Genomic DNA, 23854 nt, shown 5'->3' with positions numbered 1-23854 from the left:
ATTGCTTTTAATGACATTTATTTTGCTGTTATTGTTTCCTCATGTTCTGAGTTTGAGGAATGCATAACCTTTAATCTTTGAGGAACATCTTTGCTCTTGCTTACACTGTCCTACAGAATAATTCTGGAAGCTTGTTGGAGTATGATTAAGCTTTTCAGGCTGCACAGCTTATCAGTCAGGACATGGAAACCAAGGCAATAAGCAGTCAACACTCACTTTCAGGGAAGATTCCCTTTCTTGACCTCAGTCACTTCCCTCTCCTACACACAGTCCATGTATTTTTGTCCTCATCTAAGTGTAGCTATATTTATGAATTAGTCAGTCTCCAAGAGAGAGCAGGATGGTTTTCATAAACTACAGTGAATACAGCTGCGTATGGAGCTTTCTTCTGGTGTGTTTGAATGAGTCATGATAGTGAACACCAAATGGTGGCTTGTGAGACTTCAGTCTGAAGTGTTTATGGAGTCTTTCATGGATGGACATCTTCCCGAGCACAGTTCCTCTCCCTGCTACTTGTCTCACTCCAGGATCTTCTCAGCTCTGACTCTATGTTTACCTCTTGGTATAGCTCAAATTATATTGTGTTCCTCACACAGCTCTGACAACTGCCAGGTCCACACACAGCTAATCCCTGAAGGCCTGTCTTTCATTCATCATGTGTGATTGAATATTCCTTTGGCCCTACAGCAGTTCTCTTACCTTTATGCCTCCCACACACATTGCCCTGTAACTTTTTTAACTTCCCCCATGGCAAGTCCACTTAAATGGAACTGATGGTCTTGAGCATCTCACTGGCCATCCATCCAGCAGCGTGTAAAAATGTGTCGGCGTGAATGAATCAAAGGTGCTCCAAGTTGTGAAAATTTAATCAACATAATATAATAACCCAAATATAACCCAAAAGACTCCATGTGCTTTAAGGTGTAACATTTACTTCTGTATATGTATCAGCAAAAGTACATGCCTCTGAATTATCCCGTGTCTTTGAACTAAATGCAGTGTGCAAATACTTCAGAATGCAGCTATTTTTTGAGGGGAAAAAGTTGTAAAAATTTATGATCAAGCTGCAAGCAAGTAATTTTTCGTAGAAATACACGTCTCAATATATGGTTTACGAAGCTAAATGAAATTTATTTCAAGATGCACATGCATGTATGTGTATATTAATATTTATATAAAAACTTATTATATAAACTATAAGTCTATGTATATATAAATTTATAATAAATAGCTCTGCCTCCTTTCCAGACAAAGAAGAAATGTAGAAATGTACACTTAGTGAGTAGAATCCTTACCCATGTTCATTTTCCATCTTCCCACAAATTGAGAACTGTGAAAGCACTTGGGAGACCTGAACTCACAACAACCTTGTGTCTTGTATTCCCTGAGATGATTAAGATAAACTTTTTATGGAAGTAATCAACTTGCTTCAGACATAAGAGTTTTGAACAGCTGATTATTTGTGCACCCCTTCAAATGGCCTTCAGTTTTGAATCTTAATTGCTAAAACAGCATCAAGACGACTGGGTGACAGATTTTCATTTTATGTAAAATCTCTTGTGCTGTGGAACAGCTTCTGCTATGTTTTACATCTCTACCTCAGAGAATTCTCTCTCTTGAGGACAACATTTAAGTGCCTGTTTATTTTAGTGTAAGTGAATTCAGAGTGACCTCAGTGGGAACTGTAAATATTACAGTATGCTTAAAATGCTGTCCTAAGTAGAGCTGATCTAAACTATTTTAAAGTGCTTTCCCAAGTACTTGAGAAACTGGAATAGAAATGCCATATCTTGTCATAGACAGAGATTTTTCAGACAGATTTCCTGCCACTATCTGCCAGGAGAACACCCCAAAGCCATAAAACAAAGGGGCTTTGCTAGTGTGTAGATTACCTAATTTCTTCAGACCACTCTCCACCTCTGTGAGCTTTTCTGTATATCTTCTGTGGGATGTTTCCAGGCCACCTGTCACATTGTCCATTTTTTCTACAACTAGAGGAAAGAGAACAGTACGTTATGGAAAGAAGAAAAGTGAAATTATGAAAAAAGTCTAGTAAACAATAAACAAAAAAAACACCACTACCATCAAACAAAAAAAGAAGTCACCTTAAAATCGCCTTGCTCACCACTACACTCTGTTGTTGCTCTGTGAAATGTTGGAAGGATGAGCTCCTATCTGCTGTCGGACCCAGCATTCTTCCAGTTCTTCAGTCTGCCAACAGTCCCCAAACATTTCTTTACTCATGAGCAATTTCTCTCTCTCGAATAAGGAAATCCCTCTTTGTGGGTTTTCCTCACGAACCAAGCCCTTTTCTTTTAACAGTATTTCCATGCTCCACGCACAGTCCTGTGTGGCAAAGGCAGACTGAGTGCTAAAGGCTCAGACGTATGAGAGCAAACTTCCTTTTATTTTGCTATGACGCATTTCTCCCTAAAATGAACACTTTTTTTTCCCCGCGCCTTTTAATCATTAAAAATTGCCACCTAGCTAGCAAACTTTGGTCTGAGACAGCAGTTTGAAGATGCAATTACTAAATGTTTTGGGGATCAACTTTTAAACATCTTGATAATGGTACAGATCACTCAAAACGGTCTTGAAACCATTCTGCTTCATTAAGATTGAAAGGATGGTCATTCAGCAAGTGCAGATTTATGGCTGATATGCTCTTTATTTTGTAATGTCTGAATCATTTTCTTGTCACTGAGACAATCTGATTATTTGATGGAATTGATATAGAAACGGAAAAAGCAAAGCAACAAATAAAGAGCCCATAGTGGCTTCCAGTGACAAAAATGTGAAATGTTTGCAAGGTTAGAGACAGCCTTGAGCTTCCAGGCCAAACCTAGTCTAATATGCTTTTGCATTCAAACCACAACTGGGGCAGAAATTTCTTCTCATCAGCAGATTATTTAGCCCTTTTGCTGCACTGGGAGCAGAATGGATCTGCACCAACCCTGGGAGAGGCTACACGAGTTATTGTGCCAGCCCCCCCTTTCAAAGAGAAGAAATAAGGTATTTCCCATGTCTTGAGACAGTGAAGCCAATTCTGTAAACCTGTGTGGGGTAGGGGGTACCACTAATTCTTTCTGTCTGTGAGAGAATCTGCAGCTAGGAAATAGCCTCATAGAAGTTGCTATGTAAAGATTTGGTTTTTTTACTAGAAGTGGAAATTTAGGGCATCTTTTGCTGCTCATAAGAAACCACAAGAATACTAGAGCTTTAAAGCGTAGTCCACCAAGTGCTCCTCTTTATTAACTTTTGCCCTTGTTTTTCCGACTCTGGGTACCATGGTTACACAGCAGGCTTCCATTGCTTCCCCAAAACCAACAGGAGAAACAGCAGACCAAGATTATCTCTGGTGCAACTGCATGGAGGTGAGTGGAGTTATAACAGAGAAAAAGTCTCAAGGTTTTCAGAGAGAGCGGACACTCTTTGGTAAATTACCTTCCTTTTCCTTTCTATACTTCTAACATACCAGTAAAACAGAGAATACTGCGTGCGTAAAGACAGAGTCAGAGTGCGGTTTTCTGTATTTGGGATGATGGCACATGGCTTGCTAAACACCAGATCCAAGCTACAATAATGGCTTTGCTTTTTCAGAGGGACCATTGCTCAATACCTTCTGCTTTAGAAAGCATTTTCTCCCCCAATATAGCACTAATGTTTCACTGGTTCTTCTGCCTGTTAAAGTTACTTGTCAAAATGCTGTTTGTCCTGCCCAACTGTCTTCCAGGCTGGAGCCCAGATCAGCAAAGGTCTTTCAGTTACTGCTCACACTCCACTGATGCATGGATACACCTATGCATCACATGCAGTGAGAGTAAGGACCATACTTGGCTTTTCCTTCTGGCTAGCTCTAGGCTCCTTGTTCAGTCTGTGGTGTTCTGCTTTGTTTCTGGATAGTCACTGTGAAGGACATGGGTCACTCCGGGCACTTAGACAGGACCTCATGAAAGCATCTAGATTTAAAAAGCAGGCCTACTCCAAGTGTTTCTGCTGGACCTGTGCCTTGACTAGCAATGTCACATCACCTATGGGTCTCATTAGTTCAGATTTAGTGTAATATTCACCTGTTTTCTCCAGTTATGCAATACACTTGGAGTTGGCAAATTATATATATTATCAATAACAAAAGGAAAATGTAGTTTATTCCTTTTGCTGTTCAAACGAATGCCAGTTTGTACTTCAGATCAGAGGTTTGTAAAACTAAGATTTTATGCTGTCCTATAACAATCAGAACGTTTTCATGGCTGAATGAAATCTAAGACTGGAAACATGGGTTAAAATATTCCCCTAAGAGTCCAAAGCAAATGAAAATAGTAGAAGTCCTATCAATATGTAGTAGCCTGTACTGGTAGTTATATGAGATTGGGTGGAATTAAAGATACAACAGTGTATAGTATTTTCATTGCTGAAAGTAAAAAAAAAAAATCCCCACCCCACACTAAAAAGACCAAAGCTGATCTGTAGCTATTGACATTCTTTGTGTGGAACACCCCAACATTTGTTGAAGCAGGACTTTAATCAGAAGCCTTACTGGTATTGTTGACAATTGGCCATCATATGTGGGGAAGACTATGCCTGAACTGTGTCTGAAAGATCACTAATGAGCACTGTTAAAAGATCTTTCAGTCCTCAGCAGGTTGTCTCCTACAGAAAGTAATAGCTTTTAATTGTAGAATGTAACTGGATGCCAGACAGCAGCCCTGGATCGGGAAGGCTGACACAACACTTGGCTGGAAGATGCTGGTTTAGAGAGGCTGGAAAGAGAAGGCTGCTATCAAATACACAAGGTATTGATTTTTGTCTGTTTGACACTGAACTGGCTATGACTTACACAGATTAACTGATGCAAAGTGCAGAATTAGCTATGTCAGGCAAACCACTTCCTTTATTTTAATTCTGTTTCCCCTCAGAGGGCAAGTCAGTCATGTCGTGTGAAGTGTAAAGAGAGGTCAGAGCCAAGTTCAAACCACCCACTTCCAGCAGCAGAAACAGTAGAGGTGAACTGAAGGGTTAGCTCAAGGATACCCAGTGATGCAGGCTAAGCTGAATTTTGCCATCCCATAGACAAACCAATACATTTATTTGTTTTGTACAGGGGCAGGATCTTAGCCTCCATGGTCAAACAAATGGTGGGTCTGGGGGACTTGATCTCCTGTCCAACTCCTTCCCAAAGCAAGTTGCAGCTTATTTACTTTCTTGCTACTGTCCTGCAAGTGGAAAGGATGAACTCTGGAGAGAATGAGTAGAGCACCGTGGCCAAAGTCGGTTTTGTTGCTCTTGCTGTCAAAAGGGGTCACACGGACGGATGTCCTATTACGGGGAATGCCTTTCCTTCCTTAGTAGATGAGGGCAGGGCTGTGGATGTAGTCTATCTAGACTTCAGTAAGGCATTCCACACTGTCTCCCACAGCATCCTCCTAGACAAACTGTCTGCCCGGGGCTTGGATGGGTGGACTCTTCAATGGGTTAAAAACTGTCTGGATGGCTGAGCCCAGAGAGTGGTGGTGAATGGGGCAAAGTCCAACTGGCGGCCGGTCACTAGCGGTGTTCCCCAGGGCTCAGTTCTGGGGCCGGTGCTGTTCAATATCTTTATAGATGATCTAGATGTAGGGATTGAGTAAATTACTGAGTAGGGACTCAGTAAATTTGCAGATGACAACAAGCTTGGTGGGAGTGTCAATCTGCTGGAGGGTAGGAAGGCCCTCCAGAGGGATCTGGACAGGTTAGATAGATGGGCCGAGACCAACGGCATGAGGTTCAACAAGAACAAGTGCCGGGTCTTACACTTCGGCCACAACAACCCCATGCAGCGCTACAGGCTGGGGGAAGAGTGGTTAGAAAGCGGCCCAGCGGAAAGAGACCTGGGCGTGCTGATCGACAGCCGGCTAAACATGAGCCAGCAGTGTGCCCAGGTGGCCAAGAAGGCCAATGGCATCCTGGCCTCTATTAAGAGTAGTGTAGCCAGCCAGTCTAGGGAAGTGATCGTCCCTCTGTACTCAGCACTGGTGAGGCCACACCTTGAGTACTGTGTCCAGTTCTGGGCCCTGCACTTCAAGAAAGATGTTGAGGTGTTGGAGCGAGTCCAGAGGAGGGCGACCAAGCTGGTGAAGGGTCTGGAGGGTATGACCTATGAGGAATGGCTGAGGGAGCTGGGGTTGTTTAGCCTGGAGAAGAGGAGGCTCCAAGGTGACCTTAGTGCAGTCTACAACTACCTGAAGGGAGGTTGTAGTGAAGTGGGAGTCGGCCTCTTCTCCCGGGCAACTAGGGATAGGACAAGAGGACACAGCCTCAAGCTTTGCCAGGGGAGGTTCAGGTTGGACATTAGGAAGCATTTCTTCTCAGAAGGGGTCATTAGACATTGGAACAGGCTGCTCAGGGAGGTGGTGGAGTCACCATCTCTGGATGTGTTTAAGAAAAGACTGGACATGGCACTTAGTGCCATGGTCTAGTTGACATGGTGGTGTCAGGGCAATAGTTGGACTTGATCCCAGAGGTCTCTTCCAACCTGACTGATTCTGTGATTCTGTGATTCCCTGGCAGTAGCTCCCACCACCACCTCTGGATGGAGCCTTCAGTGGTAGATGAGTATGTGGAGAACTCCCAGGAGTGGAAGTCAACCTCTGGGAAGTGCCCCAGGCTTGAACAGCCGCTTCCCATCTTCTCTGGAAAAAGGCAAAGGCAAAACAGACAGACCACATAATATCTCTCATGAAGGCCACTCTGCTGCTCCCAACAGTCTGCTGCTCTCAAAATGCAAAGTCTGTCTATGCCTTAAGCTTGCTTTTGGATAGCTTCACCTTAATTCTCAGCTTGGTCAGATGTCTCTACATTGTCATCTCACTTTCTGACAAGGTCACTGTGGAAAATGGGGTAAAGACCCTCCAAAAGAAGCCAAAATTTCAAGTAGTTGCTGACTGGAACAGTGAGGACTGTCTGTCTCTGAGCCTCTATTTCAGAAGCAGGGACAAAATGTGCCATCTCACCAGGGTCTGTTGTCTCTAGGTAATGGCAGGAAAATCTATCTGGGAGACAATAAAAGAAGTAGATGAAAGTCAGGATGGGCATTAGTCAAGAAACTTAAATACAAGGACTGACCAGAGAATGAGAACTACCAGAAATTCAAGCTGAAAGCATGCTAGCTTCTGTCACTGCAGTAAGTCACAGGAAGATCATTCACCTTCAGTAGGCCAATCTGACACTGGCTGGTGCCAGAAAAATTATAAATTTGTATTTTGCATTTAATTTAAGAAAGTATGCATAAAAAATTACAGACTGCTTTATTAATGCTTTTAACAATAATTTAATATATCTTCTCAAAGAAAACTAATAGTAAATTCGGCTTGTTATTCCTTCATGACCTTGATGTTTAATTCATGTTTTGGTTTCAGGTTTCTCCAACCTACTATGTAATTTTTACCACCAGTTTGGAGGTTTGTTCTGTGTTGACTTTGCCTCCCATTGAGTTATTTTTTTGCCTGCCATATTTAATCCACTGATTAGTAGTTTTAACATTTTAAATCACAAAGGATATCTAAATACCACGTAGGAAATGAAAGTTTTAAAAGTAGTTTTGGGCTTTATAAACATAAGTGTGGGAGGCAAATTTAATGGAAACTTATCTAAGAGACTGAAAGAATATCTGATGCCAGCAGAATTCCTTCTTTCAGTGTAATATTGCAATAAAAAAGACAAGCCAAACTCTGATGCAGAGAGGAGAGTTCAAGAGCTCTATAAAATTTTATTTTGAATTTTATTCTTCCTTTAAGGCCTAATTCCTTCCCAACAATCAAAAATATTGCAGTAATTCCTTTGAATATGTACCGTCAGCTGGGGTTTTGTCTAACTCATGTTTTCCCTGCAAATTAGCCCTTAGGCACTGTGGAGACGAAGCTCTTAATCTTCAGGTACAAAGGGCGAAATTAATGCCTGACATATGACCATTTGCTGCTTGGCATTACGGAAGGGATACCTTGGACTAAACAGGACTTTTCTCCCATGTATGCATCTTTCCCTTGGCATTCAGGTGGAGCAGTCACCAAGTCAGTGAGCAGTGGAGCAGTGGTCACCAAGATGTCTTAAAGTCTGTGAGCAAGATGCGCATTATCCCCCTTCCTATAATATTTTCCCCATTTTTTTTTTTGTGGGAGAGGAAATTCTTTTGTCCTTGCCCTGGATAAATGTGGCTTGGTACTGCTGTGACAGAAAGACTAGTCCCTGGTCAGGCACCAATGACTACTCACAGAAATGAGTGTAGCAAAGATGGGGCCTCAAGACGAGAGCAAAGCCTGGGGAAAAGACGGTGCTAGAGGCCCCCATGGAGAAAGAAACTTGAAAACTGTGGACTGAAATGAGGAAGAGAAACTCCCTCTCAGATCTTTTGGACAGTTTCCTTATTGCTGTTGCTTCCTACACACACACACACACGAACAAAACGTTTGCCAAAGCACGATATAGCACAATGGTCCCTCCAACTTGATATGCTGTTTCTGATGCCAAGTGAGGTCTGAGTCTTCTGGTGAGCCCAGAACTGATGGCCTTGTGTAGGAAGGAAAACATTGAGGAAAATTATGCTAAATCCCAGGCATTTTAGTGGCTGGGTTATAGCCTGGAAGGACCCCATCCTCATCTGCTGTAAGCAGATCTCTGCAGGTTTATACTTGCAAAAAGCCTAAGTTTGTCCTCCCCTAGTCCATATAACCAAATGATCTTATCTTGATAGATGAAGAACAAGTTTTGAATCCTGGAAAGTTTTTTTTTTCTCAGAATCTGACTTCCAGAGACCAGTCACACATTCTTCAGGAGAATATCTGACCAATTATAGATGTATTGCGTTTCTTTACATTTGATTTTAATTTGCCACATTCTGTCTGCTTTATCATGAAAAAGGAATACCTATGTGTCCTATCTGTCCTTCACATTCTCTCATCTCCCTGGCTAAATCTTCCATCTAAACCAAGCAGCTTTAATTTTCTTCCCACTCAAAATTATACTAAATCCTCTTAAAAAAAGTATTTATCCCTTTCTATTTCTACAATTTCCTCTTCTTTCGCTGGCAAAGGACCAGAGGTGATGTCAGCTCTCCTATGAGCACAGCTGTTGGTGGCACAGGATGCACTGCATGCTAATCACATGAATATTTACCTAGCTTCTTGGAGATGTTTTGAAGCTACTCTCAGAGCCGAACTCAAGCAGCTAGTTTGAAGCTAGCTTGGTTTTCTCTGCAATATGCTGCAATGTCCTGTTATAATACCCACAATGATGTTACTCACTTCCTTTTTCTTGCCAGAATCTCACGTCTTATTTATTTAACTTATTATAGCTGTGACTGCACAACAAGAAAACATTTACATCAATCCATTTGTAAAAATGCCTAAGTGGCTACAGTTAATTAGTGCTGAGGACGTACAGGAATTTTAAGCCGTGCTTTCCAGTGTGCCCTACCAACAACTTGCCAAATGAAATTTTCTCCATTTCTGGGTTGCCCAGCTACCAGAATCTTTGAAATTACTGTCAAAAGCATCTAAGCATCTTTATTCATCAAAATAACTGTAGATAACAATACATTGGCACCTCCTGGTTCAATCTTTCTTCCAAAGTAATACTTATCCTACACTTTGTTCCTGTGATAAATATTACATCAGTAAGACTATTCCTGTCTCTCCCATTAAGAAGGACATTTATTCTGCAAAGGTGCGATGGATGTAAAAGAGCTCAGTGAAATCAAGGTATAGCACATGTTACAGAGCTTTGAGTCTTCCAGTTAGTACTCCTTTGTGGTGGAAGAATGATCACGTGTGTACAGCAACATTGCCAAGGTATTGATATTTAAGGTGAAAATGTGATAAATTGCCTGTCCATCTAATACATGGAAATACCCTTGGTTGCTTGGCTGAAAGTGAAACGTTGTGCTCAATGCATACATACCTTTGTATCCCAGAATGGCTACTGTGATTGTTAACAGGGCACATAAAATATATAATAAGATGATGGAAAACTTCAGTGCCCAGTTATTTTTACATTTGGTACATTGTGTCCCCTCCTGAATACCTGCAAAAGAAGATTTTAAGAATTTTAAAACAACAGCAAAGAACACATTGCTGGTTTTATCTCCCCATTTCCTCTCCTCCATTTTCTGAAGAACAAATTATTTATGTAAGCAGATGATATATGGCTGCCTATCTGCCTATTCGGCTAGGATAGCCTCCATGGTGGTTAAAGCATCAGCTTAGCGATACAATCACCTTGGGATTTTAGCATGTGGAAGAGAAGTAGGTTCTGCCTCGCTGGAAAATCTGTGGCTTTCTTGAGGGACAGGACTATTTTCCAGTTGTGCTAACAAGACCATGGTGAGCTTTGGAAGCCAAATGTTTATTAGTATCATCTCCTCTGTCAGGCATCACACCGCAGCAGCTCTTTCTTAGCATTTAGCCTCCCTACAAGGGCAACAGGAGACAGTAAATGCTCCAGCAAAAGGAAAATACAGAAATAAAATAGCTTTGTAAAAACCTGGTAGGAGTACTGGTCCTGCTTTGTAACCATTACCACAAATGGTTACCATGTGAACACTTTCTTTCCATAATGAGCGAGGGGTTTTTTCTTATTTTTGGAGGGGGTTTGGAGAATTACTATTTCCACGGAGAAGAAGGGGTGCTATACTGGTAAAGCTAGTGGTACAGCTATAGCAACAGAAAAATCACAGACTCACAGAATGTTAGGGATTGGAAGGGACCTCGAAAGATCATCTAGTCCAATCCCCCTGCTGGAGCAGGATTACCTAGATCATGTCACACAGGAACGTGTCCAGGCAGGTTTTGAATGTCTCCAGAGAAGGAGACTCCACAACCTCTCTGGGCAGCCTGTGCCAGTGTTCAGTTACCCTCACTGTAAAGAAGTTTTTCCTCATATTTATGTGGAACCTCCTGTGTTCCAGCTTGCACCTGTTGCCCCTTGTCCTGTCAATGGATGTCTCCATCCTCATGACACTTGCCCTTTACATATTTATAAACACTAATGAGGTCACTCCTCAGTCTCCTCCAAGCTAAAGAGACCCAGCTCCCTCAGCCTCTCCTCATAAGGGAGATGTTCCACACCCTTAATCATCTTCGTGGCTCTGCGCTGGACTTTCTCTAGCAGTTCCCTGTCCTTCTTGAACTGAGGGGCCCAGAACTGGACAAGGGCACATTGCTGGCTCATGGTCATCCTGCTATCCACTAGGACCCCCAGGTCCCTTTCCCCTACGCTGCTCTCCAACAGGTCTGTCCCCAACTTGAACTCATACCTGGGGTTGTTCTTGCCCAGATGCAGGACTCTACACTTGCCCTCGTTATATTTCATTAAATTTCTCCCCGCCCAACTCTCCAGCCTGTCTAGGTCCCTCTGAATGGCTGTGCAGCCTTCTGGTGTGTCAGCTACTCCTCCCAGTTTTGTGCCATCAGCAAACTTGCTGACAGTGCACTCTATTCCCTCATCCAAGTCATTAATGAATATATTGAATAGTACTGGTCCCAGTACCGACCCTTGAGGGACTCCACTAGATACAGGCCTCCAACTGGACTCTGTCCCATTGACCACCACTCTCTAGCTTCTTTCCTTCAAATCCTGGTGAATTTTCCCTTGTGGGCAAGTTTAAGAAAAAGGGCCTCAAGTTGATGAGAGAAAACAGGCCTTTACTATTTTATATTGGAGATTTTTGCAGAATGGTTTGATATCTTTGAGTCTATTGGGGAAGCAATATTCCTCTTTTCTCTATGTGCTCCTTGGGAATAGCTTGAGAGTATTGGAAGTGTTGATTAAGTTACCAAGAAATTAATCAGAAACACAAATGTGTGAAAACATGAAAACTAGACCGCTGTGCTGGAATGAATGGGTGGGATTTATCCCTCCTTCCAATGGGCGTTAAGCTGGCCAGGATAAATGTAGCTTCCTGTGTCTGTCAGAAAAAGCATTTCTTTGATATTTTACTCTATTTGTATACTATTAGGGGAGTCCCACAGGAAAGCTTTAAGCTCTAATAAATTCTATGTACCAGATTACTTAACTAATCAAAACTTGCTCTGTAGCTTTTTATGAGTAACTTATACTTCTCCCAAGGCCTAACCCACAGCTGATTTTACTTTTCCCAATTCATGACCTTCTGCAGAGTGGTTTTTTATTTTTCAAGAGAAAAGCACAGGCCACTTCCCCTGGGTTCACAGAGGACGGGTGACCAACATATCAAGTTAACTGTATTTCTCTCTCAAAGAACAGCATTTTCCAGTGACTTCCTTAAGCCCAGGGTACTTGAAGGAGGGATTACCATATTGGAGGAACTCAGGAAGAGGATTTATACAAAGTTTATTTGACAAGGCATTTTTCTCAGTTCCCTCTGCACATATATTAGCCGTGGCTAAGGCATAAATGCATCTCTTGCAGGTTAGCCCACTTTCCACATTATGTCATCACATGATTTTTCTAAACTTTTCAGCTGTGACATCATGTTCTGTTGCCATGTGATGAAAGTGGTGTCATAGATTTGGGTTCCTTGGGGTTTAGGCTTAAGATCAATTTGGAATCTGGTTCTTTTTTTCAGGAACAGGAACATTAGGGAAAAATAAGACAAAGACTTGTAAGCATAAACGCAAGAACAGAAACTCCAGAAGGGAAAGGCTCCTCTCCTGCCTGTGCAGGTGGGAAAGAAGGGAGCTGGCACAGAGATGGGCAGTTGCATAGCCCATTTATTGCTGACTTGGACTTGGAAGGCTGCTAAGTCCTGCACCACAAAAGAAAAGGTGAAGGGTCCATAATTCAATAGCCAAGGTTGCTTATGGATCCTGATGTGTGGGCTAATTTTCTTTGTTTGGTTGACAGTTTCAAGGAGTTTGCTAGTGAGGAAGATCTGCTTGCTGAAAAAGCTGGAGAGGAAAAGTGCAGTTTCCTAAGGGTTTGTAATAGGCATTCAGAGACTGAAATTATTTCACAGTGGGAACTCATGGTGTCTGGAGCACCATTTTGCTGCTGTTAGCTGGTACGAATGGGCTCATTGAGCCCCTGTGTGCTGAATGCAAGGTTCCTCCTCTGAAAGGTTTGAAATTCAGATTCCAGTCCTGTAAGTCTTTGAACGTCCCACATATCAAAAAACACGAGGAGCTTGGGGCACAAAGCACATCACATTCACCTTCTAAATACACAGAGAATAAAAAGCTTGATCCTCCCTATTTTAATGTTAATGGAAGCAGGACCAGATCCATAACTGGGAAGACTGATAGACTGCAGAGGTACAAAGCACAGAGAAAGGCAGAAATAAAAACAAAACCTTTGACAGCAACTGCACATAGAAAAGTTTCACTTGATTACAGTCTCATATTAAGATTACTCATTTTCTGACATGCCCTGCTTTCTGTCACCGTACTGTGGCTTCCTGTGTAATGTAATGAGCTGAAACTTCGCTGATGTCACTGGCTGTACTGCAGTTCAGCATCTAGCATCATGTATGTTCCAGTGCTTCGTAAGGATCTTGTTTCACTTGTCTCAGTCCTCTCTATTGCTGGTTCAATTAAGCAGCACTTTGGCTTTTTGGAATTTTTACTTTCAGCGTATTTCAAACTGACATCAGAACAGCACCCCAACAAAAGCCAGACCTTTCCATCCTTTAACAGTCCAGCGCTGTTGGTATCAATGACATAAACACAGCATACTAAAGTGATCATACAGGCAGGAGAGATTCCATTAACTAAGCTGGGCTGGAACTGTGTATTGCATTGCTTGATGGCTCTTTCTGCCCGTCAGCTTAAAACTACATCTGACTGCCATTGAACCCCCGATACTCTCATCTAACATGCCCCAGGTCCAGGACTGGAGTAAAAAGCCAGGAAGCTTTAACAGGCTCCTTTATTTTCCTTTGACTACAGATGGATGCAGTGAAGTCTTTCAGAGCTATTAAATTTACGCTTTAGCGCAAACATGTAGCTCTTAACTCTGCTGCTAGTAACAGCTGACTTTCTAGTTTACTAAATATATAAAAATTACTAAAGATATAGGTACCTTCAAGAAAAGTTTTGGAAGACTCATTCTGATGTCTTTCTGTGCAGTTAAATAATCCAAGTTATGAGCAAAAGTAAAAGCCAGGAATGCAACCTGCTCTATATAGGAATGAATTATGGTGTAATCAGGGCTCCACAACCTCCCCAAGCATGGAGCCTGGCTTCAGCTTGCCCTGTTGCTGTTCCCCACTACCCTGCTTAAGGACCAAGCCCAAATAAGCTTGTTCCAATACAGGAGACACATTTAGTCCGTGCTGTGAGGACACTTATTTTTATTGAAGGGTTGCTCTGAAAAGACATGATAGCCAAAACATTAAGCAACACCAGATGGGAGATGATTTCAAATGCTCATTGTGATTACACAAAGCCCAGCAGGTTGGCATAAAATTATACAGGTTTATCACAAAAGCTGAGAGTCAAGGCTTGAACGAGCCCATGCTTGGGCTTTAATTCGACAAAACTTCCCCACTTTTACCCACTTGACTGCTTGCTTTCATTGCTTACATAAAATGCAGTGTTCTTCCAGGAGATGTGTAGCCTCTCATCTAGAAAGCTGTAGAGTACATGTACAGGGAAAGACCTTACACACCCATTCTGTCGATAGAACATATGTCAAACCTGCAAAAGGGGGTTCTCGGCTGAAGTCAGCTCTTCTCCATTTGTTATTGTTGCTCCTAGTGCAGCACACTCCTCTCTGTGTCCTGTACATGTCCTTGATGTTGGTCTGCTCCCAGACATTTGTCACTAACTTCCAAACCCAGGGAGCTAGGGTCACTTCCGCATGATGTGCATTTCTCACTGCTGATTCGATCAACATTTAATAAAGATCAGATGGGACACAATGTGCTTAGTTTTGCTGGACACATGCTTTTTTCCATTCCTTTCCCCGACTTATTTTAATAAGAGTTCTGTTTTTTCTATCTCACTGTTGGGAAGACATCTGGCCAAACAGACAGCGACCCAGTACAAAGGGATCCTGCTGGCTCACATGCTTTGGGGACCCCCTTCTCTGCAAACCAAGATGGTCACAAAAAAATATGCAAGTGAGACATCCCCCTGTTACCAGGCTTTGTAGTATTTGTTTTTATAGCATTGCATTCCAGTGACTGAAGACTTTGTTCTCATGCAGGGGGTATACATCTGCAGATTCCTTTAGGGCTCCAGATAAGCAGTGGTTTTTCTGGGGAAAGAGCTGGTTTTTTCATTGTGTTTTTTTGTTGTTGTTGTTGTTGTGTGTTTTTTAATGGGAGAATAAATATCTTTGCTCTTTGACATAGAGTAACCACCTTACAAAATGCCTGACTCAACCATATTATGCTTCAGCAGCACATCTTTGAACACTCGAATATGATACGCACACACTTTTTTTGCTGAATAATGCTTTTAGAAGTATTTGCCTCTGTGTCCTTTTCTTGGCTCTTGCTGCAGGATCTTAGGTGGCCTCATAATATTTCTGCTAGCAGATCAGTTTTGACAAAGATGCAAGGTTCTCTTCGTAACCCTGACAAAATTGTGCTGATAAGATGATTGAAGAAACGTAGTGCAGGAAACGAAAATACATACATTAGTTAGGAGGGGTTTTCCCCAGTGTGGTTCATTGAAAAGAGATAACATCCCTTGGATTTCGGAAGGAAGACTGCAAGCCTAGTTTGCAGCCTTCAAATGATAAATTTCTCAAAGCTAAGGTTTTCAAAACTGATGAGCAGTAATAGATCTGATAGTTATATTTAAAGAGGCCTGAGCAAACTACGTACATGAAGTTTCAACCCTCCTACCATAGGAAGGTGTCCCTGCCTATGGCAGAGGGGTTGGAACTAGATGATCAATAAGGTCCCTTCAAACCCAAACCATTCTGTGATTCTATGATTCAATACTGAGAGGTACTTAACCAAGCTGCCAGTGGGTGCCTATCTCACTAGCAAAAGTAGATGATCCCATGAGGAATCCATCTCTAGGTTTAAATAAGTAAATGCCTTGAAAAACCTGACTGTAAGTGCTTAAATTCAGGCACCCAAGTGTAAAATGGTACTTTTTTACTAATACGTGTGACTAGCCACTAGGAAAGTAAGTCTGTCTCTTAGGACAGAGAGGATTTTAAAATTCAGGCATAAAAGTATGTACATATATATACACACATACATATATTTATGTACAAATATATAGAAAATATATACATGTATATGTTTTTTACAGAGAAGCTTTTGTACTGGCACAAAACCAGCATATTACATTAGCACACTCAAATCAAAAGCAGACGCATCTTTGCCAACAATAAACTTTGTATAGCTTTGAGATTACTGGATCCATCCAGCCACAAAATTCAAAGGGAGATTTTTGTCTTCTCTTCTGTGTGGTGTAACAGATTATTAACCTACCCTTCATGAAAACAGTTCCTGTGATCTTCCATGAATGGTTTTGTTGCAGTCAGCAAAACTAATGATTCAATGGCTCCATATGACTAACCTACCTCAGAAAGCAATCATTCTTTATAATGGTTATAAACGGCAAAAACTGAGACTGGTTTATGCTTTTTTAATTATTAAGGTAAATTTCCTTCCTTCAGTTTAGAGTGTATTCTTACACTATAAAGGCTATAACTTGAGCTAGGTGTAAATAGACGCCCTACATTTTTCCTAGCTAATGTGTAAAGATCCATGACCATCCCCAAGTTACTGGATGGGCATTTAGCATGAGGCTGCCACCATGGGAAGCATAGCCAGTACTGGGGCTTCTCTGAGCAACCACCCCTCTAGCTGCTGCACGGTGCCCCAGCACCTCTCCGGCTCTGCGACCTAAATGCCACTGGACAACCCTTCTTGGGGGTAAGTGTGGCTAAAAGTGCAAACACCGCATTTATTGCATGACTGGTCTGCAAGGGAGCGCCAGGCCCCGAGGCTGAAGTTGTGAAGCACCTGTTTTGGGAGAGCCATGCTGTTGCCTTCATTCAAACTGAGCCGTTCCTCACGCCACAGCTCCCTCACGTATGTACATCCATCCCCAGGGCTTTGTGGGGAAGAGCTCTTGATCAAGCAAACCAAGGCCCTTTATTGTACATTATGAAACAGGGTTGGTATGACCAACCCTGTGTCCACCGCCAGCCCCTTCTTCACTCCTCTCTCAGTCTTTTGCCATGATTTCCTCTCAGCTCACCCCTGGGGAGCACGTGAGTACCAGCCTTCCTCCCACATCCACAGTCTTCGCAAGCCCTGTCTCCGCAACAGCAATGGTCCTGCTTGCCCAGGTGGTGCAGTGCTGGCTTGTGGGCACGTGGACTGCAACAGCCTGCTGAACTTTGCCAGATTTTTACAATGCCATTGGAAAAAATATTTAGCACAAAAATGCTGTCAGTTGTTCTGGAATTTACTAGTTTTGCTTCTGGTTTTGTAATCAAATAGGGATAAATGCGAGCTATGCTTGCTTTGAAAAGGTTTCTGGTTATTTACGAGGAAGCAATTAAAGCAGCAAAACCTGAAATCTAAGTAGTGGGTATGTACTCACCTAACTTGTGCCAGTTTTCCTATGCCAGGTGGAAAAATCATGAAACATGGCAGCAAGACAGTGGCTGAAACAGCCACTCTGTATTTCAAGTAAATGCTGCAAGACACAGTGCCTCTTTCTTCATAAATTAATAAATACATGGACCAACCCCAAACCACTCCACCCTCACAGGTTTCTACAGTGTCCTGCATAACCTGATCACCCTGTTACATAGCTGACAGCTTGTACAAATAACCTCTGGAGGGGAAAAAACACACCTCAAAAGCCTGTTCAGAGAATTTATGCCTCAAAAGAGCTGCGCGACTCCTGCCAGGGCTAGTGGTGCCAGTGCCTGTGATTTTATCCTAAGCTTTGCACCGTGGGATTTCTTTTACACGCTGGTGCCCCTTTCTTGCAGCTATGTCATTACAAGAGACTTTCAGGTTGCATTTTAGGAGAACAGCATATTCCTAGACTGTTAAAAAAAAAGTGGGGAGGAGATGTTCCTTAAGGCTGAAGGTCAGAAGACAATAGAAGAATCCACCATTTACAGGATTTTTCATAATCCTGCCCCTAAAGGGCCACCCTCGCTGCCAGGGGCGCAGTGCTGGGGCCGGGGCCGGGGCCAGCAGGGCTCACCATGTCCCTCGTCCCCTGAAGCCAGAGGCAGACGCGAGGTGGGCACTTTGTCTTAAGAGCCCAGGATATTTCAGTGGAAATGGGGGTTTTCCATCTCTGGGGCGCCTTGGAAAAACCCCACCCTTGATGATCTGCAGGTTGCAGCCTGAAGCTCTGCACGCAGGAGAGGCCAGGCAAATTCTCCTCCACGAGACTGAGTCTGTCGGAGGCAGCGGCCGCTTCCTGTAAATCCAAATCCCACATCTGACATAATAAAGAGCCTCATAGGGCCAGCACTATTATCTCTGGAAAGCTTTCAGACTAAGAAATACTTTATTCTATGTAATGTACACAAACCCTTTCATTAAAGGAGGGGAGAACCCTCATTTTCAGCCTGACCATCATCTCTCACTTATTTATATAACCCAGCCAGCATTTTCTCTCTGGCTTTGTTCTTCTTCACAGTAGACCAGAGATTCACAATGAATTGTCAGAAATCCTAATTATACACTTCACTAACCATCACCATTTAATTATATAGTATTACCAAACAATGTCCTACTGTGATTAAACACTAAATATCTTAATTGAAAGGATACAAAAAGCCCAACCACAACACAGGCTAAGCAAAGACTGCTGAGTATCTGAACTGTGAGTTAGGCAAATATTATGAGCAGAACTGAAGGAATAGCATAGTAAATTTTAAGAAAAATCATGGATTTACAATAGTTTAAGGGCCAGCCATAGCAATGTGGTAAGATTATCACACCACCAGAGGGTCCAACATCCCACAGACTATTAGATTTAAAGACATGTCTAGAGCTTAACTCAAACCAGAACAAAACCCAGTAAGTGCTGGTGCTTTTAAATAACTGTCTGGAACAAGAGAGATGTGTCTGTCCTCAGTTACTGAAAATCAAGTAAGGGATCACTCAGTGCACGTCTCTGGAACTAACCAAAAATCTAATTAGGCTCTTCAGAAGATGAGAGAAAAACTAAGAGAGTTAAAAGAAGATAAAAATAATGTATGAATTAAAGATCTGTTCAATGACAGGCAAGACAGCCATGATACATCACAGCAAAGAGCCTCTCTCAAACTGTACCCCAATAGAGAAGAATTTAGACTGACTGGCAAGAAGATATATAACCAGATCCATAGGGAGATCAAAGCCAGATCTTGGTTTGTTCAACAGACTTCTAAGACAACCTGAAGATATTCCATCCAATGAGTTAATTAAAACTAGAGTGAACAAGGCATTAGCAAAGTCACAGAAGGGATCTGTCCTTCAGAGTTACAGCATTTAGCCAGATGGCAAAGTAATGCCATTTCTGTCTAAGTCTGGGCCCTCCATTCTTAAATAAACAACCTTCCTAATGAAACATAGCTCCTAATTAAGATGGTATAATTTGATGATTAATGTACTCGATTTTTAGTCTTAATTTAAACTACATTTGACTGAAAGAAGGAAAAAAGGTAACACACTCAAAGTGTATATTTCACAGAATCACAGAATGGTTCAGGCTGGAAGGGACCTCTGGAGATCATCTAGTCCAACCCCCTGCCAAAGCAGGTTCCCCTAGAGCATGTTGCATAGGGTCGTGTCCAGGCGGGTTTTGAATATCTCCAGAGAAGGAGACTCTACAACCTCCCTGGGCAGCCTGTTCCAGTGCTCTGTCACCCTCAAAGTAAAGAAGTTTTTCCTCATATTCAGATGGAACTTCCCATGTTACAGTTTGTGCCCATTGCCCCTTGTCCTGTCACTGGGCACCACTGAGGAGAGTCTGGCCCCATCCTCTTGACACAGGCCCCTAAGGTATTTTTAAGTATTTCCCCTAGCAGTCTCTATTTTTACAACACAGATTTAGGTGTTAGTGACCCTAGTAATGGTGTTACATTAACTGGTAGGTAGAAAAAACAATAACTCTGTGCTTTGTGGCTTTTGAGATACATTTCTTTAAGAGGGCAGCATGATCTCACCCAGGGCTGCCAGCGTGGTACATGCTGATACCACTGGCAGTGACACCTCTACTGCAGAGCGACTCACCGGGGACATGGTGAAGTTGCCCAGAGCACAGGTGGAAAAGCCACTCTCTTCACGGGAAGCTTTCACCCTTAGTTTTACTAACTTCTTCTGCCAGTTTTAACATTATGCTAAGGACAATGCTAAATACACTGGACCACTGTTTTACAGACCAAAGAAAAGCTCGCCCTTGCCAAAGGAAGACTCCAGCCACGCACAACAAGGCAACATCCCTGTATTCACCGATGCTGCTACAAATGCTATTCCAGCTATCTACAGAAATTAAACCTTTTTATGTGCTTGCACAAATCAAACAGGCATATTTGGTGACCATCTGTTTGCGGACGTTTCTGTGCGGGTATGTACATGCACACGTGCACCTCTAACACGGTTGAGGCAAGTTGTTCATTTAAGGGCATTATAAAGTCCCATGTGTCTCTGCACAGTGTGCTTTTAAACTCTTGTAATTCATATGAATTTAAACCAATTTTCATTAAGTAGTCAGAAACACACTGGATGCCCTTCTCATTTGTAATTTTTTTTTTTCTCTTTCCTCCCCTACCTGCTGCAGCAGAACAACGTCAAGTTTCAACCACATTTGATGGCATAAAAAGTGTATTTCTCTTTTTCCATTAGGGAAAAATACAGAGCTGCTTTTGATGAGGCTTTCAGCAGGAAAAAATAATTGCCTGCAGGCTATGAACAAGTATGCCCAACTTCATGTGGAAAAGAAAAAGTTTGAGAAAGTTATAAAGACTGTGATTTGTTAGTATTAAAACGCAGATGTATCTGTATCCACAGGCTTTGCTACACATTCTAGCTGGAATGCTGCGATGAAAAGCTGACATTAACAGAATTGGAAAACGTTAATCAAGATTTGATGCCTCAAATGAATATACAGACCTTTATCCACCCTTCGCTGGAATTGATACCAGACGGTTTAGTAAGAGTAGGCCTCAGAGTAAGTTCTATACTTATATGCTATAACCTGGCGTTAGAGAGTTTTATATCCCGATTTCGGTGACAGACTTAGTGGTAAGGCTTCTGTTGCCTTCATTAAGAAGCATTCTAATATAAAAAATACCTCTTTTCCAACTGAAAAGTCCATCTGAGGACAGTATTTGGAATTTAAAAGACTTATGTGCACATAAAAGAAGAGGTGAAGGTGTTTCTATTAGTGCTGGATACTTAACAACAGGCACCTTATCTGGAATGTGACCATGCGACTGGACTTATACCCCAAAAATGAAGAGGGCCATGAGAAAGAACACAGTAGGACCTCACAGAAGAAAGTGAGCAGAAAACACAGTACATCTATGGAAGCCTGTTCTACTAATTTATTTAATTATGGCTGTGAGTGCAAATTGCCACTTCTGACTAGCCTTTTCCATGATGATACCAAGAGTGCCTGGCTGAGATGCCATCACTGAACAGAGAAGAAAGGCTCCCCGAAGGCACGGCCTTGAAAGTAGCTCACGGTCACAAATCCACTGGCTGTAAATTCACTCCTAATCTCCTGAGGCTACATGTTCAATTACAGGAGAGAAATTATATCCAGGTATAAACACTGCTCCTCTGGAAGTGTGCTGCCTTACTCCCCTCGGCTGAATCGAAACATGGCATTAAATCACCTCCAAAAGAGAGGGGCTGGCAGGGCTAGGATTTATTTTTCACCTCACTGCCCTTCTAAAACCACTTTCTAAAGGCAGAGCTTTTTCTTCAGAAATATTGCAGGCTTCATGGCAGAGACAATAAACCCTGTTTCCATCCTCCAACCCAGCCAAACCTCCCCCAACCCACCTCAGGTCTCTGCCGCCTTTTCCTGAATCTTATCTTTTCAAAATAGATGTTTTCCTCCATGAAGATGGATGTCTAGGCTGAGAGGAAGGACTGTGACCCAACACAGCTACCATCTTTTAGTTTTCACATTCTGTTCTCCTCTTTTCCTTCTCTCTTATCTTCTCTGTGCCCTGCAGTATCTCCAGAGCTCTCCCCACATCCTGGCTCATACACATCTCACTAGCATCCTATTTCCTGGATAAAAAGCAGACTTAGAATTAATTCCTCAGGCAATCAGAACATTTTTCACACAGTTGTGCCAATGTGCAATGGCTGTACAATGTAAGGAGCATAAAAATGTACATAAAAATCCATGTAAAAATGGATTTTTTCTACCTAATACCATCACAATTTCTGTGAGTTTTCCCTACTTAATATTCACCTGTATCTAGAGAGGAAATTTTTATTCCATAAATTACTACAAGAAGTTTTCTGTACAGAGGTGGAAGTGTGGTTGATGAATGCAATTCATGTTTTCCCTCTTAATAAAGCAATATGCAAATTTACACTGTCTTGACTGGAAACTGTTGAATTGAATCTGCTTATTCAAAGTGAGAAAAAGCTATGCAGAAGGGCATCCAGAGCACTGTAGTCACAGACAAGATCAGCAATTAGCCAGGAGTACAACAAACATATTACCTACCTACACCACACCTACCCGCTGCCTTCCTAAGGTCGATGCAATCACCATGTTAAGTAGGTGAAAACTCCACTGCAATCACGGAAATAGCGCAGTTGACAAATCCATTAAAAGCATTAACCTACTATATCTGTAGGGTGTACATATGCCTTGTAACAACTTGCCATTTTTTTTATACCTTGGGAAATTTATTAGACCACGCCCTAACAAAGCATTAAACGTGTTGCTACAGTAACAATATAGTAATAATAATACCTGTAATAATAATAATCTTCCTGAAACATATACCCCTTGCTGATTTTGCCAAAAAACATTTGTAATTCTTTGCTTGATAGTTATGAAATCATAGAAAACTAAGTATTTGCAAAATATTTTTTATTGGAGCCAGGGAGTTTTAGGGTCTCTGGCTGCAGAGCAGCACGTAGGGGAGGGGGCTGCCACGAGGCCAGGGGCTCCTCTGATTCCACATCTGCAGATGGAGGACTCAAGACTTACCAGGCATTTCAGGCTCATTGCTACAAGTCTTATCAGGGGAACCAAATTCTTTTTTTATCCAGAAGGCTAAATTAAAAATTTAGAAGTTTTCACTATAATCTTTATGGGCTTTAAAGGAGAGAAAATCCCAGGTACTAAAGAACATTTTAATTAAGAGGCAGCAGGCATAAATAAATCTGTAGCTACAAGCAGGAATTCGAAAAAAATTATTTTAGACTAGAAGTTGTAAGGGACACCTCTGTTTTTTTTCCTTAATTGATGTGTCTATATATTATTAAAAGTTCTCGAGAAAGGTACAATCCCTTATGATAAAAAAAACCCAAACCAAATCTTAGCTTGCGTTTCAGTGAAAGCAATCCCAAGGTAACTGAAAATAATGTTTACTTCTTGGAGGGCAATAGTTCAGGAAAGAAGGAAAAAGGGAACTGAGTGAACTCAGACAGGCAAGATGTGTATATTTTTTGATTTTTGAAAAATTATTCTTCCTGAAACTAATGCCAAAGACTTTCAGACTGCAAACCTAAATAGCTGCCTTATAACTTTTTCGTTGGTTTCCAATGTTCTTCTAGACTTGTAACGTTATCATATCTTTAACTATTTGAAGAATGTTGGAAGTCCTCAATAATGCCTGTAACAATCAGGCATTTTGATATGATATACCACTGAAAATACAAGGAAAATGGTCCTTTCTGTACTTATTGTAAAAGGTGGGAAACACTTAGAAAGTTCATAGAATTGCA

At 41.9% G+C, this 23854-nt stretch overlaps 1 protein-coding gene across 1 annotated transcript in view; it reads right to left on the bottom strand.

Annotated features, from left to right (window-relative positions):
• The window catches only part of COLEC12 (collectin subfamily member 12), a 104878-nt gene that overhangs the window by 11728 nt on the left and 69296 nt on the right, over positions 1-23854 (bottom strand). The window contains exons 3-4 of the mRNA XM_068396962.1: positions 9931-10053; positions 1893-1991 (exon numbers count right to left, since the gene is read on the bottom strand). Of these exons, the coding sequence (XP_068253063.1) occupies positions 1893-1991; positions 9931-10053 (222 nt within the window). The remainder of the gene's footprint in view (positions 1-1892; positions 1992-9930; positions 10054-23854) is intronic.

The sequence above is a fragment of the Nyctibius grandis genome, chromosome 3 (assembly GCF_013368605.1).
Source record: "Nyctibius grandis isolate bNycGra1 chromosome 3, bNycGra1.pri, whole genome shotgun sequence".
NCBI lineage: Eukaryota > Metazoa > Chordata > Aves > Nyctibiiformes > Nyctibiidae > Nyctibius > Nyctibius grandis.
The sequence above is the reverse complement of the archived record's forward strand: the minus strand, read 5'-3'. Positions and strand labels throughout refer to the sequence as shown.